The sequence below is a fragment of the Oncorhynchus mykiss genome, chromosome 23, assembly GCF_057628025.1.
Source record: "Oncorhynchus mykiss isolate SJ-2025 chromosome 23, ASM5762802v1, whole genome shotgun sequence".
NCBI lineage: Eukaryota > Metazoa > Chordata > Actinopteri > Salmoniformes > Salmonidae > Oncorhynchus > Oncorhynchus mykiss.
Genome location: NC_143044.1, coordinates 31,513,604 through 31,535,000, shown reverse-complemented (window position 1 = coordinate 31,535,000; position 21,397 = coordinate 31,513,604). Strand labels below are relative to the sequence as shown.

The 21,397-nt window shown below is 42.2% G+C and overlaps 1 protein-coding gene across 1 annotated transcript in view; it reads right to left on the bottom strand.

Annotated features, from left to right (window-relative positions):
* Positions 1–2,259: 2,259 nt before the first annotated feature.
* Positions 2,260–21,397, bottom strand: part of ankfn1a (ankyrin repeat and fibronectin type III domain containing 1a) — a 236,193-nt gene continuing 217,055 nt past the window's right edge. The window contains exons 21-25 of the mRNA XM_021581040.3: positions 20,441–20,609; positions 18,652–18,818; positions 9,261–9,483; positions 8,703–8,895; positions 2,260–7,962 (exon numbers count right to left, since the gene is read on the bottom strand). Coding sequence (XP_021436715.3) covers positions 7,242–7,962; positions 8,703–8,895; positions 9,261–9,483; positions 18,652–18,818; positions 20,441–20,609 — 1,473 coding nt within the window. The 3' untranslated portion in view covers positions 2,260–7,241. The remainder of the gene's footprint in view (positions 7,963–8,702; positions 8,896–9,260; positions 9,484–18,651; positions 18,819–20,440; positions 20,610–21,397) is intronic.

Below are 21,397 nucleotides of genomic sequence, written 5' to 3'. Positions count from 1 at the left end.
CTTTCAGTTTTGTGCGAATGCTGCCATTAATCCACGGTTTCTGGTTGGGGAATGTTTTAATAGACGCTGTGGATACAACATCACTGATGCACTTGCTAATAAACTCGCTCACCGAATCAGCGTATTCATCAATGCTATTGTCCAACGCTATGTGGAACATTTCCCAGTCCACGTGATCGAAGCAATCTTGAAGTGTGGAATCCGATTGTTTGGACCAACGTTGAACAGACCTGAGCATGGGCGCTTCCTGTTTTAGTTTCTGTCTATTGGCTGGGAGCAACAAAATGGAGTCGTGGTCAGATTTACCCGAAAGGGGGGCGGGGGAGGGCTTTATATGCGGAAGTTAGAATAACAATAATCCAGGGTTTTGCAATCACACTCAATTAACATAAAATAACACTGAATAAAAATATAAACGTAAAGTGTTGGTCCCGTGTTTCATGAGCTGAAATAAAAAATCCTATACATACGCTCCAGAAGCTTATTTCTCTCAGATGTTGTTTACAAATTTGTTTGCATCCCTGTTAGTGAGCATTTCTCCTTTGCCAAGATAATCCAACCACTTGACAAGTGTACCATATCACAAAGCATGATCGTATATTAAACATCATGATCATTACGCAGGTGCACCTTTTGCGGGGGACAATAAAAGGCCACTCTAAACCGTGAAGTTTTGTCACACAACACAATGCCACAGATGTATTTGGCATGCTGACTGCCGGAATGTACACCCGAGCTGTTTCCAGAGAATGTAATGTTTATTTCTCTACCTTAAGCCTTTGGGGTTATGGTATGGGCAGGCATAAACTATGTACAACAAACACATTTGCATTTAATCAATAGTCATTTGAATTTAGAGAGATACCGTGATGAGATCGTGATGCTAATTATCGTGCCATTCATTCGCCGCCATTACCTCATGTTTCAGCATGATAATGCATGGCCCTATGTTGCGAGGATCTGTACACTATTCCTGGAAGCTGAAAATGTCCCAGCTCTTCCAAGGCCTGCATACTCACCAGAAATGTCACTCATTGAGCAGGTTTGGAATGCCCTGAATCGACGTGTACAACAAGTGTGTTCCAGTTCCCGCCAATATCCAACAACTTCACACAGCCATTGAAGAGGAGTGGGAGAACATTCCACAGGCCACAATGCCACAATGCCACAATGCCACACTGCATGAGGCAAACGGTTGTCACACAAGATACCGACTGGTTTTCTGATCCACGCCCCTACCTTTTTTTAAGGTATCTGTGACCAACTGATGCATATCTGCATTCCCAGTCGTGTGAAATCCATAGATTAGGGCCTACGGAATTCATTTAAATTGACTGATTTCCCTATGTGAACTGTAATTGAGTAATTGAGTAAAATGTTGCGTTTATATTTTTGTATATTTTAGTTCTACTTGTGGCTTTTTGAATCTAAGATGGATAAAAACAGAACAACAAACCATATATCTCTTACCCCCAAATTAACTATCTGTGCTGCTGTTGTAATTATGTTTTAAATCAATCTCCTGGGGATTAATGCAAAAATGATTGAAAGATCCCAATGCTGTATGACGTCATTTCTCTCTTCTCTCACTCTTTCTCCCTCTCTTCCCACATGGCTATTGGCAGCAGACAATACCTGTCAATAATACATCTGCATCCATTATCTTGCTGTTCATCTCTCCACCCCACCCCTTTCCTTTCTCTCAACTCCCCCATCTCTCTCTATCCACCCCCCCCCCCCTCTCCTCTACCTCTCTCCATCTCTCTATCCAATCCCCTGTCTCCATCTCTATCTTTCGCATCACAAAATGTTGCAGATCAGGACCGCACACAGCGCCTTTGTGTGGTTGCCATGGATACCCGTTGCCATGCCTTCAGACCAATGTTGATATCTGGAGGCCTTTGAGATGTTGCGTTACTCCATTGTACTCTATCGCCGTGGGCACAGGACATTGACAGCCATTAAAAACTATCAGCTGGAACAGATCCAAGATGTATTCAACTGAGAAATAAGTGAGTTGAAGGAGAGGAGGGGTAGAAGAAAGTGAGAGAACTCCACTAACACACCGTACTCTCTTGAGCTGCTACTGGATAGATAGATCCATTCTGGCTTTCTACAGACTGATAAAGTACTATAACCCACTAGAGTAAAGTAGAATCATCAATAAAGGATGGTATACTGTACAGTATGTTGTCTGCACTCCTTGAAGTGGCTTCACTAATCAATGCAGTGAGAGAAGAGTGACATACAGAGGCAGTGTTGTACACAGCATCCACAAGGGAAAGGTTTATTATTTAAACTGGTCAAACACATCCATCTGCCACCATAAGGTAGGCCTGCCCTAGACAGAGATAGCATTGCAACAAGCCAGGAAGAAAATAATCAAACCATTACAGGAACTTTGTTGATTTTAGGACTTCTTCACCCCAACCGCAAACATATTAGCCTTATTTTCATTTAAGAAGCTATGATAGTTCATACATTTTATCAGGAAATGCAAAAATATACAGATATGATGACCCCTCTTGATTTTGGCCCACTCACTATGTGCACATGGTATAAAAGCATTGACACTGATCTGATGAGGCCTAGTCACTTGATAGACCACAAACTAATAGCCTAATGACTGATAGATAGAGGTGGAAGTGGCGAGACATATATAGCAAAATAAATAGGACAATAAAATAGTAATATTCAATATTTCATAGCGACAAATTATGCTTTTACTCCTGAGGAAATATACATTAACTGGTAGATTTGGTAGTAGACCTACACCCAAACCCAAAGCCCAACACTTAAAACAATCGCATTAATGCATTTGGTCATTTGGAGGTGGTTTAAAGACGACATGACTGTAAATAAAAGTGAGTGTAACACTGACTGTGTTCCAAATAGCCCCCTATTCCCTATACTGCACTACTTTTGACCAGAGCCCTATCGTCCATAAAGGGAATAGGGTGCCATTTGGGACACATACATTATCTATTAACCACCTGTGTAGCCTAATAATGCATTATAGTGCCTTCTATAACACTCGTAGAGCATTATGAGACTAGTTATAAGCATTCCTTACAGCTCGTATCTACTTATAACAACTACTGTAATTATTAGTCCATTAACTATGAATGGATACATACTGTGAAACACACGTGTTATAATCCCCTATTACACTTGCTATTCGTAGGCGATCAGTACTCATTTACAACAGCCTGTAAATGCAAAGGTGGCTTATACACTGTCAAGTGAGGACACAATAATTACTAACCAATCTACATATTTTCCTAATGATAAAAACATTGTTGCAAATATATACTGTATAGTGGAAAACCAACCGGCCTGTTGATGCAACAATAAACTTCAACATGTCATATTAATATTCCAATAATGCAACAATTTGTTTTACAATAGTTACCGATAAAGCTGCCCTCGATCAGTACATCAATACATCAAATTTAAACGAGGTTTTATAATCACCTGCAATGTTAAAATAGTGGAAAGCTAGCTCTAGGTATCCCTGTTACCCGTGCAACGTGGCTTTGATAAAACCATTAAGGTATTATTTGGGATTTAGCTTGATGTATCATAGAAATCAAATGAAAAAAAACAAGACATATATGTTGAAAGTGCAATTTAGTCCGATATAGTCCATAATGTGTTAAACCTCATATGAGCACAATCATTAGCTGGTCCTGGAAATGTTACTTTAATAACATGATTCAAATACTCTGTATGTATCTCTACCAGAGAATATAATACTCTAGAGAGTAATATAGAGTAATACTACTATAGAGGGTATAATACTCTGTACCAGAGAAGATAGGATAAGAACACAAAGCTACAGTATTCATGATTCAACTTAGTTTAAAACAACCCTTAAAGTGTCATAGAAACATAACTTCAAATCACAAATCACTTTCTGGCTAAACAGAAGAACATGGCTACTTAAGTCAATGATGCAAAGTGCAGACTGTTTTTGTGTAACTCAAGTCCCTAACCTCTGAACCCACCGTGACCGCTAACCTCTAACCCTTGACCTTCTCAAGCCAAACCAAGGGGGGCACAAACTGGACATAAGCTAGAGTCCACACAAAACAAGTCCATGCCAACAAATAATACAGAATTTGACTCAAGTACAATACGAATGGTAGGCATTCAATGCTGAATAGCAAGTTATGAAAAAAAAAAGAGTACAAAAGTACTTATATAGGGGCTATGATATTGGAATTCACTGCAGCTTGCTGTGGAATGTTTAGTACTCTCGTTATCATCAGTATTCTTAACGATGGTCAGAACTAGGCGCGGGGGCAACTAGCGTAAATCGACAGTAAACTTTCGGATTCAAAACTGTTTACTTCTTACTGTATACTATGCAGATATTGAAGGCTGGTTGTCAGATGTTCTTAGTTCGAGAAAAGTGGGAACTGTTTTAGTGTATGAAGAACATTCCTGTCGTTCTGAATGATACTCTGGTCTTGTTATAACAGATCCACAAAATAACCAAATAGAATCAAGAAGCTTAGCATGATGATAATGAAACAGAATGAATTACTGCAGAAAACCAACTTTAAACCATGACAATCCATTCACTGTGAGTGGGGAAATGCCTATAAACCCATGCTGAGAAACCTAGAGAAACATAAGGCTTGTATCGTGTGTCCACACTTCTAATAAACTCAGCAAAAAAAGAAACGTCCCTTTTTCAGGACCTTGTCTTTCAAAGATAATTCGTAAAAATCCAAATAACTTCACAGATCTTCATTGTAAAGGGTTTAAACACTGTTTCCCATGCTTGTTCAATGAACCATAAAAAATGAATGAACATGCACCTGTGGAACGGTCGTAAAGACACTAACAGCTTACAGACGGTAGGCAATTAAGGTCACAGTTATGAAAACTTAGGACACTAAAGAGGCCTTTCTACTGACTCTGAAAAACACCAAAAGAAAGATGCCCAGTATCCCTGCTCATCTGCGTGAATGTGCCTTAGGTATGCTGCAAGGAGGCATGAGGACTGCAGAAGTGGCCAAGGCAATAAATTGCAATGTCCGTTCTGTGAGACGCCTAAGACAGTGCTACAGGGAGAAAGGACAGACAGCAGATCGTCCTCGCAGTGACAGACCACGTGTAGCAACACCTGCACAGGATCGGTACATCCGAACATCACACCTTAGGTACAGGATGGCAGCAACAACTGCCCGAGTTACACCAGGAACACACAATCCCTCCATTAGTGCTCAGACTGTCCGCAATAGGTTGCGAGAGGCTGGACTGAGGGCTTGTAGGCCTGTTGTAAGGCAGGTCCTCACCAGACATCATCGGAAACAACGTCCCCTATGGGCACAAACCCACCGTCGCTGGACCAGACAGGACTGGCAAAAAGTTATCTTCACTGACGGGTTACGGTTTTGTCTCACCAGGGGTGATGGTCGGATTCGCGTTTATCGTCAAAGGAATGAGCGTTACACCGAGGCCTGTACTCTGGAGCGGGATCGATTTGGAGGTGGAGGGTCCGTCATGGTCTAGGGTGGTGTGTCACAGCATCATCGGACTGAGCTTGTTGTCATTGCAGAAAATCTCAACTCTGTGCATTACAGGGAAGACATCCTCCTCCCTCATGTGGTACCCTTCCTGCAGGCTCATCCTGACAGCATGACAATGCCACCAGCTATACTGCTCGTTCTGTGCATGATTTCCTGCAAAACAGGAATGTCAGTGTTCTGCCATGGCCAGCGAAGAGCCCGGATCTCAATCCCATTGAGCACGTCTGGGACATTTTATTTATTTTACCTTTATTTAACTAGGCAAGTCAGTTAAGAACAAATTCTTATTTTCAATGACGGCCTAGGAACAGTGGGTTAACTGCCTGTTCAGGGGCAGGACGACAGATTTGTACCTTGTCAGCTCAGGGATTTGAAGTTGCAGTCTTCCGGTTACTAGTCCAACGCTCTAACCACTAGGCTACCCTGCCGACATGTTGGATTGGAGGGTGAGGGCTAGGGCCATTCCCCCAAGAAATATCCGGGAACTTGCAGGTGCCTTGGTGGAAGAGTGGGGTAACATCTCACAGCAAGAACTGGCAAATCTGGTGCAGTCCATGAGAAGGAGATGCACTGCAGTATTTAATGCAGCTGGTGGCCACACCAGATACTGACTGTTACTTTTGATATCCCCTTTGTTCAGGGACACATTATTCCATTTCTGTTAGTCACATGTCTGTGGAACTTGTTCAGTTTATGTCTCAGTTGTTAAATCTTGCTATGTTCATACAAATATTTACACATGTTAAGTTTGCTGAAAATAAACGCAGTTGATATGAGAGGACGTTTCTTTTTTTGCTGAGTTTATGTAAGGTGTCAATGTATAATGAAAACTCATCAATTGAAATAGCAACTTCGAGCCATTGTCGGTCATCAACACACTTTCAAGTGCAGAGGTATAGGTAAAGCAGTGCTTAAATTCATCGTCGCTGTCGGATGAAAAGCTTGTAACACAATTTTTGCCAATTTTCATGTTTTATATGTGCTGAAAGCAGTAACTTCCTTTCATCATTCTAGGACAAAGAAAATGTATTCAAAATACTTCTGAAGTTCCGTAATTGTATGTTCGTTATTTGGAAAATACAGTATAATTTATTTTTTCTGTTTTGGAGTTGACGTTTAGATCCGACAGCGACGTCATGTTGCATTAATTATAGGTCATAACAGTTGGAGCCTTGGCTTGGTTCTGAGTTAACAGTTCAGACAGTTGGCCAGCAACCTGAGTCTCTAGAACATTCTACAGAGAGAGCAAGGGTTGTCTAGTCTGTGAGCTACACACGTGCATGAGCTCAGAGAGAAACATGCACTAGCTCAGAGTCAGTTCAGCATGCTTGTCCACAGTAACTTGAAGGATAGATAGAAAGAGAAAGGGATAAAAGAAAGATATAGACCCACACAACAGCACACACAGAGACAAACAGACAGGAAAAGGGGCATCATTATCAGTTTGGACACAGGGATGAGGGACTGTATGCAACGCACCAAAACAACATTGCTCCATCCAGCTGTCATCAATTAGCCTATGTCCATACGTTCAAAAGCGTGTTACTCAGTCCCGTCCACTCCTAGATCATGTTGCTGAGCTATTGTCCAATCCTGGAGGTTGTTACTGAACCACTGTCAAATGCTGAACATGGCCAATCCTAGAGCATATTACTGAGCATTGTCCAATCCTAGAGCGCCTTGCCGAACCATTGTCTAATTCTAGAGCTTGCTGCTGAGGATCTCTGACACCTGTGCGTTTGTTTGGTCGTCTGAGTCCAGATCCTGGGCTCTCGCTCCTTCATACCCCACCTCTCCTGACCCCTCCTCTGCCAAAACCATTGTCACCCCTGCCCCTCTCTGAATCCTTCCCTTTCCCTCCATCCCTCTCTCCTCCTCTCCACAGCCCCTGTTCTCAGGTGATGTTTCCTTACACGGTTCCACAAAGATAGTCCTGATATGGGGCTTGGGCTCCCTCTGTCCCCCCCTCCGGCCCTCCAGGACACAGGAAGCATGACTAGCATATATCTCCCCCTGAGGTGATGGGAGATTCAGGGGCAGGGTGGTCAGTTCTGGGTCCCTCTGCCTGGTATAGACCCCCTCGGACAGGGACCCTGTGTGGCTGTCGCTGTGGCCCCTGAGCCACCGCTGGGGACCGCTGAAGTAACCCGCCTGGGCCCCAGTAGCCCCGTGGCTCCGGGACAGCAGCTTCCGCTTGGCTGGGGGGTTGGCAAGGTGCCGCAACGGGGTGAAGGAGTGCTTGTCCTGGGTCGTTTTGGAGAGGGAGAGACCCTCCAGGGTTTTGGAGCAGGATAGAGTGGTCTCAGGGAAGATGGGGGCAGGTGAGAGGGGTGGGGCGGGGGAGAGGATTGGGCCTGGGGAGAGGGGGAAGGCGGGGGAGAGAGGGGAGAGAGCGAGGTCTTTGGGCTGGCAGATGCTGTACCTGGAAAATAAAAAATAAGATTTGTTAGGTTCTAGTCATGGCTGTCAAAAAGAGATGGGGAAGAGGAGGAAAGGAGATAGTAGAGGAAAGGAGAGAGAGGGAAAAGGACAAATCTGGGGCTGGGGGAGAGTGAAAGGAAGAGGTTTTCGTGGACACAAGTGGACTGGACAGGACAAGAGTGGCAACTCTATATCTATCTGAGCTTGTGTATCTGCAGTACGTTAGGGTCAGGGATAGAGGTTATTCTTGTACCTGAGGTTGTATCTGCAGTACGTCAGGGTCAAGGTTAGGGTCAGGGTCAGAGGTCGTTTTTGCAGTATGTCAAGGTTAGGGTTAGAGGCAATGTTCCCAGAATAAAAATTAGCCCGCACAGAGAAGCTTCACTCATCTTTCTAGAGTTTTGCCTTTAGTTAACACTATCAATGTTTTGAGCTATTGTGGGAATTGTGCTTGAATCAATGCAATATTAGCCACTTTCAATGTAACTGCATTTTTTGCCATTGTTTTTGATGGTAGGCCACTCTAGTAGGCCTACATTATGATCAAATAGCCACAGTAGTCTACTTGGCCACTGTTAAAACTGTAACATAAAGCAGGTATAGCCTCAGTGTTCACAGTAAATGCGCGCCGGAAGTTGCACATAACTTTCACAACATTTATATTTACACTCAGCAGACCTGAAATTTGCTCAGTGCCAAAAACATTTTACAGGGAACATTGGTTAGAGGTCGTTCTCGTACCTGAGCTCGTGTATCTGTAGTACGTCGGGAGCGCTACCTCCCAGGGCGTGCACGGCCTGCTGGGATAGGTCCTGGGGGGGGGAGTAGAGCAGGTCCAGCTCGCGTGGGGACAAGGCTTCGCTGGAGTCGTAGTCACTGTCTGTCGGCAGGAACACCTCTGAACAACCGTCCTCATCTGACCCCAGCTGGGAGTCTGAGGGAGGAGACAGAGAGACAGATGGGTAAGAAACACACACACAGTCCATGTACAAAATAGCGTTGCACACAGACACAGTACAAACTATGATTATAGAGTGGGGGTATGTGTTTAGCTTATGATAAATACCATTCCTGACTTACTTCCAGTGTATTGAGAGTGAGGAGGTGGACAAATGTCTGTCAATATGTATGTTTATGTCTGTGTATTTGTATGCACTGCATCAATAGGTGTGAAGTGGCACCAGCGCCAGAAGGGCTAACACACCCATACAACCCCATCCTCAAGGAGCATCGTCATCATCGTCTTCGATGGACAGCCAAGACAGTGTGTGTGTCTTTCTCTGTGTGCATTCTCCTCACCACTAACATCCTTCCTGCGCCGTAGCTCAGGTGATGGTGATGGTGTGGGTAGGTAGTCCATGGTAGAGGATGCTGAGTCACTCTTTTGTGCCCCCTGGTCTGACTCAGGCTCGCTGGCATTGACCAGGCTGGTGATGGGCACACCGCCACGGGGCTGCTTGTAGCGGGCACACTGCAGGGCATCAGTGATCCAACGCAGCTCCCGCCACATCTCATCCAGCTGCTGCAATAGAGAACAAAATGCACTCATTATAACACAGTTATAAAGCATCATAGTTATAGTTGATTATATAAAGCATTATGGTTGTAGTTCATTATAGTTGATTATAATAGTTATAAAGCATCACAGTTATAGTTAGAAATAGATTATTATAATAGTTATAAAGCATCATAGTTATAGTTAGTTCATTATAACAGTTATAAAGCATCACAGTTATAGTTAGAAATAGATTATTATAATAGTTATAAAGCATCGTAGATATAGTTAGTTATAGTTAATTATAACAGTTATAAAGCATCATAGTTATAGTTAGTTGATTATAACAGTTATAAAGCATCATAGATATAGTTAGTTATAGTTCATTATAACAGTTATAAAGCATCGTAGATATAGTTAGAAATAGATTATTATAATAGTTATAAAGCATCATAGATAGTTAGTTATAGTTCATTATAACAGTTATAAAGCATCACAGTTATAGTTAGAAATAGATTATTATAATAGTTATAAAGCATCATAGATATAGTTAGTTATAGTTGATTATAACAGTTATAAAGGATCATAGTTATAGTTAGTTCATTATAACAGTTATAAAGCATCACAGTTATAGTTAGAAATAGATTATTATAATAGTTATAAAGCATCATGGATATAGTTAGTTATAGTTCATTATAACAGTTATAAAGCATCATAGTTAGAGTTAGTTATAGTTCATTATAACAGTTATAAATCATAGTTATAGTTGATTATATAAAGCATTATAGTTGTAGTTCATTATAGTTGATTATAATAGCATCAAAGTTAGTTATCAATTATAGTTGATTATAATAGTTATAAAGCATCATAGTTACAGTTAGTTATAGCAGATTATAACAGTTATAAATCATAGTTATAGTTAGTTGATTATAAAAGTTATAAAGCATCTTAGTTACAGTTCATTATAACAGTTATAAAACATCATAGTTAAAGTTCATTATAGTTATAGTTGATTATAACAGTTATAAAGTATCATAGTTATAGTTGATTATAACAGTTATAAAGTATCATAGTTATAATTAGTTGTAATTGATTATAACAGTTATAAAGTATCATAGTTATAATAAACTATAACTATGATACTTTATAACTGCTATAATCAATTACAACTAATTATAACTATGATGCTTTATAACTGTTATAATAAACTATAACTATGATACTTTATAACTGTTATAATCAATTACAACTAATTATAACTATGATGCTTTATAACTGTTATAATAAACTATAACAGTTATAAAGCATCATAGTTATAATTAGTTATAATTGATTATAACAGTTTTAAGTCATAGTTATAGATAGTTATAGTTGATTATAACAGTTAAAAAACATCTCATCCAGTTGCTGAAATGGAGAACAAAAGTCAGGTCCAGGTCAAGATAGCCAGGAGAAAGTGACACTAGTAGACCCCTGGATACTAACGCTGAGAGCTACGTAGTACAGCAGCTTCAGGTTAGCTGCAAGTTTCTATTTCACTCCCAGAGGGACAAAACCATTCACACATTAAGCCTACAGCTTCACTAAATACATTATTACCACACAGGTGTGTGTGTCTGTGTATAGGTGAATGTGTATTTGTGCAAGTGTGTGTACTGTTGTATATTCCCACACAGTCAAAGGGTTTGTAGCGAATAGAACTATGCATAATGCATATGATTCCTCTACACAGAATCCTGCATTTAATTGGCACCTGATCATATCACAGCAGTCTGGTGAAGAAGCAGTAGTGAATGTATAGACTGTCCCAAATGGCACCCTATTCCCTACACAGTGCTATGGGCTCTGGTCAAAAGTAGTGCACTATTTAGGGAATAGGGTGCCATTTGGGATGAATATATAGAATAGAAAGCACATTGTGACCATAACAATGACTGGCTGCACACCAAAGCCCTTCTCCTGCCAGTCTCCCCATGCATGCAGTCTCCAATGTGGTTCCAATCTTATCAGGGGCCCTAGGCCACCGTAACCAAACGTCATTCCTGCTTTCACTCCTCCTATTCCGCCTCTCATTCTTTCCATCACTCCAAACCTCCCCTGGGAGTCAGGGTGTGTGTGTGTGTGAGAGAGAGAGAGGGAGTGAGAGAGCATTGTTCTGTGTTTCCGTGTGTGTAGAGAATGAAGCATGACAAATGTTAAGCAGCAATTAGGTGTCTGTCTGAGAGACAGTATGAGAGCACTTAGTGACACCACGAGATGACACACACACACACACACACACACACATATATATAAAAGAGACTGACACCAGGGGATGACACACACACACACACACACACACACACACACACACACACACACACACACAGTATATATATAAAAGAGACTGACACCACGAGATGACACACACACACACACACACATATATATATATAAAAGAGACTGACACCACGAGATGACACACACACACACACACACACACACACACACATAGAAAAAAGACTAACACCAGGGGATGACACACACACACATATAAAAGATACTGACACCACGAGATGACACACACACACACACACACACATATACATATATATATATATATATAAAAGAGAGTGACACCAGGGGATGACTCGGCTGGAAAGAATGCCGTGGATCAGATGGCAGAGAGAGAGAGAAGGGGGGGGGGGGGGGGACAGAGAGGGAGACAAAACTGGGAATAATAGAGGATATTCCTCTCTTTCTCCCTATAACCGAATTCCATCACTCTTTTACAGCCAAAGGCAAGAATATTACTGTATATCTCAAATACAGGATATGAAATACGAGGGTCGTATACTGTATGAGAGGTGGGCTATATTTCAGATAAGAGGGTCTTACATGTTTTACATAATATTTGAGAGGTATATTTATATATAAGAGTATACTGTATATCCGAGAGGTAAACAGTTCTGCATGAAGAGGGATCAGTGAAAGGGATGAATGGTCTGTAAATGGGTAGGATAATAATGCATGCTAATCCAGCCATACACTTCTCTGAAAGCCAAGAAGCCAGAAGGAACTGGATGCATGTCAACTGCCATTTAACTTTTCTAAGCACCCTGACGAAGGCAGTCATTCTAAAATGCTTGTGCTTTTAATCATTAAAAAGCTTTTTACTGAACTTCCATTGTCCTCCTTTCAAGGTATTTCCCTTCATTCCACTTACTTAAATAGTTGATTGCCAATGATTTCTGTAGATTGAGGAAACTCAATCTCAACAGATTGCGTCTAGCCCTAATCAGGAGAGGAAACCCACTATAGCTTCCAGAAAGGTAGCATCCCCCAGACTCCCAGCATTCATCAGCACAGCAGTATCATCTCTCTTGAGCACTCGACAGATGATCCAAGTGTCATCCAAGACCTGTGTGTGTGGGTGTGTGAGAGGGAGAGAGTGTAAGACTATTCTGTGTGTGTGTGCTCTTGATGCAGCATAATTTCCTGACAGCAAGCGCTCACAAGACGCCTGCAGGGAGCCAGAAGTCATCTCAGAAATGAGTCTTACTGAAGGTGACTGGGAAACTCTCTCTCACACACACACACACACACACACACACACACACACACACACACACACACACACACACACACACACACACACACACACACACACACACACACACACACACACACACACACACACACACACACACACACACACACACACACACACACACCCGCCCCTCTCCAGGTAGGCTCCAGCCAGCAGAGAGAGCAGTGGTCCCAGTGAGTCCAAATGAGGGTGACAGGTAAGGAGCGCCAGACAAAAGGACTTCCTCCTGAAACAGGAAATTGCCCATTCTGACCAGACATCTTTAGATTCCATTAACCCGCACTGGAGCTAAGGACTGGAGCCAGAGTGGGACTGTATTCAGCGTGAGATGCAGATGAGAACCAGAGCGGGGATCGTATTGGGAGTGACGCGGGACGGTTGGCTGGTTTACGGGCATATTTGTTCCTCTACTATTCCTACTGAAGAGGAGAGGAGATATATAGTATGCAATATTGGCTTTAAGATTATGGATATTTCCTGTATAGTGCACTAGTTTTGACCAGGGCCCATCTGGAATAGGGTGCCATTAGAAAAGAAACTGAGGAAACTGACTGCAGAGGAATGATTCTAGCTTCCCTTCGCTTCAATCAATGAAGCTTACTTAGTCTGAATCCTAAATTGCACCCTATTCCCATCTATTCACACAGATGCCCCCCTCCACTCTCCTTTGATCCAGGGCAGGGGCCCCACTGCTGGGGTCTCTCCCCCACCACCAGGCTGTCGTGGTGCCTGAGAGAGCCAGATGCAACAGGGTTTGTGGTTCCTTTGGAGGATGAATGACGCAAGCGCACACAGCAGGACAAAGTCGGTTTATAGTATATCAATGTGTTGAACTACACAATAGGAACTGCACATATTGAGGTTAGAGGTTGGTCCCCTAATTCTCCTCTCAGGAGTCCAGATTACCAGAGGCTTCCTTCCAATGTTCAAAAGACGCAGGCCTTACTTAGTCCACTCACTCATTTAGTCAGTTGATGTGAGGGTGATGCCAAATCCAGTGATGAATTGAATAAGATGCACTTCCACACAATACTAACAGGATGTTTACTGGACTAAACCAGTCTTCGACAACAATACCACAGTAAGGGAATCCCCCCGATCATGTAATGGCAAGTCTAAACAAATTGTGCAAGGAGATGGCTTAACGTCATCATTTCTGCACAGCCACACACACACGCCGCAGATACACACACACACACAGGCACGTAAACACAGAAACGCTTTCACGCACCTATACACTCGCAAGTAACAATGCGCACACACATAGAAATGCAAGTACGTGCGCACACACACACGCACCCTGACAGGACCTCCCAGTATCTAGACAGACTGTGGTATGACAGGCCAGCACTAAGAGCTTTCAGACAGACGGGCCTCTTTTCACACGCTTTGCCCCCTCACATTGACACTTCACTCTCTCTAATGCAGCCCACATTGCTGAGCTCACATACACACACACAAATGCACAAACACGCACAACTATGAGATTTACATGCACACACAGAGGCAGACTCATGCACATACACAGACTGAGAGACAGACATTGGCACTTTTATACAGAGACACATATTCAGACATCCCCACCCACACACACTCTCCCTCTCAGTCATTCATGATTGGTATTATTTTTTCCCCTGTCGCTCTCTCTCGCTCTCCCGAGTACTGTGTAATCTGTGGTTTGGGGGCCACATTTTTCCGTGCCTCTCTGAGCTCAGAACACACACACACTCTCTCTCAGATCACACACACACTCTCAGATCACAGAAACACACTTGTGGTTTTGTGGTTGGTCTCCATTACCAGTAGAGACCATGGTGGTAAAAGCTGGATTAGTTCTTCACAGAGAAAAACACCAGATGGGTTTACTTTCATGCTTTCAACTTTCTGACATGAGAGAGAAGGCTGGGCAGTTATGGAGTTCTTTAACATTAGAAAAACAAGCTATTTAACAGCTAGTACTCGTAGCAGTTAGGCTTTATTACATCAATAAACTGACTCCAATAGGATTATTAGCGCAGTTGTTTCTGCTGTTTCTTAGATTTTTGGTGCGTGATAAATATATTTACTGAAAAATGGACAACATAAACGATATGAAAAATAAGCTTTTAAACCATTTTCTTTTGATGAATGTGAAAAAAAGGACTCATGCGTTTGTATTAGAAATAGATACAAATGGTTTATACAGTGAGCTCCAGAAGTTTTGGGACAGTGACACGTTTGGTTGTTTTGCCTCTGTACTCCAGCACTATGGATAGGAAATGATTACATTTGAGGTTAAAGTGCAGACTGTTCATTTGAGGGTATCCATATCGGGTGAACCGTTTAGGAATTACAGCACTTTTTGTACATAGTCCACCCATTTCAGGGGACCAAATGTATTGGGACAAATTCACTTGTGTGTGTATTAAAGAAGTAGAAAGTTATGTATTTGGTCCCATATTCATAGTTCGCAATGACTAGATCAAGCTTGTGACTCGACACATTTGTTGGATGCATTTGCTGTTTGTTTTGGTTGCGTTTCAGATTATTTTGTGCCCAATAGAAATGAATGGTAAATCATGTATTGTGTCATTTTGGAGTCACTTATATTGTAAATAAGAATATAATATGTTTGGAAACACTTATACATTCATGTGAATGCTACCATGATTACGGATAATCATAATGCACCTAAATCAACCATTTATCGGATCATCAAGAACTTCAAGGAGAGCGGTTCAATTGTTGTGAAGAAGGCTTCAGGGCTCCCAAGAAAGTCCAGCAAGCGCCAGGACCGTCTCCTAAAGTTGATTCAGCTGCGGGATCGGGGCACCACCAGTACAGAGCTTGCTCAGGAATGGCAGCAGGCAGGTTTGAGTGCATCTGATACTGATATTCTGCAAAAGCTACAGGGATTGGACTGCTGAGGACTGGGGTAAAGACATTTTCTCTGATGAATGTTTGGGGCATCTGGAAAAAAGCTTGTCCGGAGAAGACAAGGTGAGCCCTACCATCAGTCCTGTGTCATGCCAACAGTAAAGCATCATGAGACCATTCATGTGTGGGGTTGCTTCTCAGCCAAGGGAGTGGCTTCACTCACAATTTTGCCTAAGAACACAGCCATGAATAAAGAATGGTACCAATACATCCTCCGAGAGCAACTTCTCCCAACCATCCAGGAACAGTTTGGTGATGAACAATGCCTTTTCCAGCATGATGCGACTGCAATTGAAGAAACTTGAAAAGTGCTTGAAATTTTCCGGATTGACTGACTTTCATGGTTTAAAGTAATGATGGACTGTCATTTCCCTTTGCATATTTGAGCTGTTCTTGCCATAATATGGACTTGGTCTTTTACCGAATAGGGCTATCTTCTGTATACCTCCCCTACCTTGTGACAACACAACTGATTGGCTCAAACGCATTAAGAAGGAAAGCCATTCCACAAATTAACTTTTAACAAAGCAGACCTGTTAATAGAAATGTATTCCAGGTGACTACCTCATGAAGCTGGTTGACAGAAAGGCAAATGTGTGCAAAGCTGTCATCAAGGCAAAGGGTGGCTATTTGAAGAATCTCAAATATAAAACACTTTTTTGATTACTAAATGATTCCATGTGTTTCATTGTATAGTTTTGATGTCTTCACTATTATTCTACAAGGTAGAAAATAGTCAAAATAAAGAAAAACGTTGAATGTGAAGTTGTGTCCAAACTTTTGACTGGTACATATATAAAATATATACACATACAGTTGAAGTCTGAAGTTTACATACACCTTAGCCAAATACATTTAAACTCAGTGTTTCACAATTCCTGACATTTAATCCTAGTAAAAATTCCCTGTCTTAGGTCAGTTAGGATCACCACTTCATTTTAAGAATGCGAAACGTCAGAATAATAGCAGAGAGAGTCATTTATTTCAGCTTTGATTTCTTTCATCAAATTCCCAGTGGGTCAGAAGTTTACATACACTCAATTAGTATTTGGTAGCAATGCCTTTAAATTGTTTAACTTGGGTCAAATGTTTCGGGCAGCCTTCCACAAGTTGGGTGAATTTTGGCCCACTCCTCCTGACAGAGCTGGTGTAACTGAGTCAGGTTTGTAGGCCTCCTGGCTCGCACACACCTTTTCAGTTCTGCACACACATTTTCTATAGGATTGAGGTCAGTGTATTGTGATGGCCACTCCAATACCTTGACTTTGTTGTCCTTGCCACAACTTTTGAAGTATGCTTGAGGTCATTGTCCATTTGAAAGACCATTTATGACCAAGCTTTAACTTCCTGACTAATGTCTTGAGATGTTTCTTCAATATATCCATTTTCCTCTCTCATGATGCCATCCATTTTGTGAAGTGCACAGGTCCCTCCTGCACAGAAAAGCACCCCCACAACATGATGCTGCCACACCCGTGCTTCACGGTTAGGATGGTGTTCTTCGGCTTGCAAGCCTCCCCCTTTCTCCTCCAAACATAATGATGGCAAACAGTTCTATTTTTGTTTCATCAGACCAGAGGACATTTCTCCAAAAATTACGATCTTTGTCCCCATGTACAGTTGCAAACCGTTTTGGCGGTTTTGGAGCAGTGGCTTCTTCCTTGCTGAGTGGCCTTTCAGGTTATGTCGACATAGGACTAGTTTTACTGTGAATGTAGATACTTTTGTACCTGTTTCCTCCAGCATCTTCACAAGGTCCTTTGCTGTTGTTCTGGGATTGATTTGCACTTTTCGCACCAAAGTACGTTCATCTCTAGGACAGAACGCGTCTCCTTCCATGCGTGGTCCCATGGTGTTTATACTTGCGTACTATTGTTTGTACAGATGAACGTTCTACCTTCAGGCGTTTAGAAATTGTTCCCAAGGATTAACCAGACTTGTGGAGGTCTCCAACTGTTTTTCTGAGGTCTAGGCTGATTATTTTTTTTGAAATTCCCATGATGTTAAGTAAAGAGGCACAGAGCTTGAAATACATCCACAGGTACACCTCCAATTGAATCAAATGATGTCAATTAGCCTATCAGAAGCTTCTAAAGTCATGACATAATTTTCTGGAATTTTCCAAGCTGTTTAAAGGCACAATCAACTTAGTGTATGTAAACTTCTGACCCACTGGAATTGTGATACAGTGAATTATAAGTGAAATAATCTGTCTGTAAACAATTGTTGGAAAAATTACTTGTGTCATGCACAAAGTAGATGTCCTAACCGATTTGCCAAAATTATAGTTTGTTAACAAGACATTTGTGGAGTGGTTGAAAAACAAGTTTACACACATATATATATATATATATTTATATGCCGTAATATGAAAATTGAATTAATTTAATTCATTCATTACAATTACCGTACAAATATTACAGTAACATGCTGTACTGGACATTTACAGCATTATACTTGCAGCAGAGTTGCCAGCAAACTACTGTAATTATATAATACAGCTGTGTTGCTGTAATTATTACAGTAGGCCTATTTACAGTATAATGCTGTATTGTATAATACAACACTGTTTTTCTTACTGTTAAACATGTGACAGCATCCCTGTTGTAAAGCAAAACTACAGCATTTAGCTGGCAACTCTGCTGCCAGTTTCACGCTGTACATTTACAGGGACAGTTATATCTCCCTACCTGTATATAGTCCAGTATATGTTGGTGTCTCTGTTTGGCAGTGGCAACCTCTGTGTCCATTATGGCCTCTCGCAGTGCCTGCTGGGTAATAAGTGCATCCAGGTCCAAGACAGAAGACATGCGGCAGTACAGACTGATGCACTTCTCCTTGTACGCACTGAAATGGACTGGAGAGAGACAAGACATATATAGACAAATTAACTTCTTATTCGCACAGAAGTGGACAAATATAGACAAATATACAGTATATCAGAACATACAATATATAGACTAAATCACTTCTTATAGGCACAGACATGGACTGGATAGAGACATATACCGTGTTAATACTGTATAACGAGACGTACATTGAGTGTACAAAACAATAGGAACACCTTCCTAATATTGAGTTGCACCCCCTTTACCCTCAGAACAGCCTCAATTCATTGGGACATGAACTACAAGCATTTGTTAGTTATGTCAAGTTGGCTTTATGTCCTTTGGGTGGTGGACCATTCTTGATACACACAGGAAACTGTTGAGCATGAAAAACCCAGCAGTGTTGTAGTTCTTTAATCCTTTTGTCTTGTCCATTCACCCTCTGAATGGCACACATACGCAATCCATGCCTCAATTGTCTCAAGGCTTAAAAATCCTTCTTTAACCTGTCTCCTCCCCTTCATCTACACTGATTGAAGGGGATTTAACAGGTGGCAACTGATCATAGCTTTCACCTCGATTCACCTGGTCAGTCTGTGTCATGGAAAGACCAGGTGTTTTTAATGAACTTCTTCATATTCGCACAGAAGTGGATTAAAGAGACAAATATATATAAGAAAATACAATATATAGACTAGTTAACGCACAGGAGTGGACTGGCGAGATTGTTATAAATGTGTTATTAAATCCTTGTTATGCATTTTATTCTGCATTTGTAAACAGAGCACCCTTGTAAAAAACATCAGTCTCAATGGGACTTGCCTGAAAAAATAAAGGTTTGATCAAATAAATAACTATATGTTAATATATGTTAACAGCATATGACAGGTGTATAACAGGTGTATAACAAGACATTCAGTGACTGATGAACGTGACTTTGTATTCACAGCACTACTATTCTCTGGGGCTAGTCACTCAGAGGGGGTCAAAGGTCAGATCAGCATGGGCCTGCTCTGGAGCCCTCAGAGAGACTGATTTAATGTGTGGCCCTACGGACCAGAGGAAAAGAGAGGAATCTACAACCACTGATCTAACACAGAGAGGGAGAGAAACAGAGCGAGAGAGAGAAGAACAAAGGCTAATAGAGAGAAACAGAGCGAGAGAGAAGAACAGGGGCTAATAGAGAGAAAGAGTGAGAGAGAGAAGAACAGAGGCTAACAGAGAGAAGGAGAGGAAGGGAGAGAGGAACAGAGAGCGAGAAAGAGAGAGGGAGAGAGAAGGGCCAACAGAGAAAGAGAAAAATGATCTCTCACTCATTCAAGGGAGCGTGAGGGAGAAAGAGAGAGATGTACACAGGGATAGAGGAGGGAGAGATGGGAGAAAGAGAGAGATGTACACAGGGATAGAGGAGGGAGAGATGTACACAGGGATAGAGGAGGGAGGGAGGGATGTACACAGGGATAGAGGAGGGAGAGATGTACACAGGGATAGAGGAGGGAGAGATGTACACAGGGATAGAGGAGGGAGGGATGTAAACAGGGATAGAGGAGGGAGGGATGTACACAGGGATAGAGGAGGGAGAGATGGGAGAAAGTAGACGTTCCAACACGATGAGGGGCTTAACAGAAGGCCGTGGTCAGTGTAGACGTACCCAGCTCAAACATTTGTAGAGGGAGGTTGAGAAAGCCGGAGTGGGGAGTGTAGGGGTTGCTCTGTCCGGGAGCTGTACACACATCTTCAGCCGCCGGCAGCAGCAGCAGAAAGGAAACATTATGACCCAACTCCAACACCTCGTGAGTGTAGATACGGAAGTGCTTGGCCTGCAAACAGACATGAACACAGTAAGAATATGAACAGGGGCAAAGATGGACACATACAGCCGGGCGCGCACACACAAACACACACCCACGCTCACACACACACCCACCCACGCGCACACCCACGCGCACACACACTCGCACACAGGCAGGGACACACACACATTCCAACTCGCCCATCTAAGTGTCTTGGTAAATGTTCCCCTTGCCTTGTATTTCCCCTTTATCTCTAAAGTAATGGAATACTTGGACAGTGAGATGTGATAGACAATTCTGTCTGTCCAGTTCTTCTTAGAACATAAACAACATAATGTTGTGTTCTTCAGGAATGTCAGTATCAGAGTGCTGAGGCTAGCTATGTGGCGGTGTCTCCGTCTGAAACATGACACCCTATTCCCTATGTAGTGCACTACTTGTAAACAGGGCCCATATGGCTCTATATAGGAAATAGGGTGCCATTTATTTAATTTTTTTTGATTTAAAACATTTTTTTATCCCTTTTTCTCCCCAATTTAGTGGTATCCAATTGTTTAGTAGCTACTATCTTGTGTCATCGCTACCACTCCCGTACAGGCTCGGGAGAGACGAAGGCTGAATGTCATGCGTCCTCCGATACACAACCCAACCAGCCGTACTGCTTCTTAACACAGCGCGCATCCAAGCCGGAAGCCAGCCGCACCAATGTGTCGGAGGCTACACCGTGCACCTGGCAACCTTGGCTAGCGCGCACTGCGCCCGGCCCGCCACAGGAGTCGCTGGTGCGCGATGAGACAAGGAGATCCCTACCGACC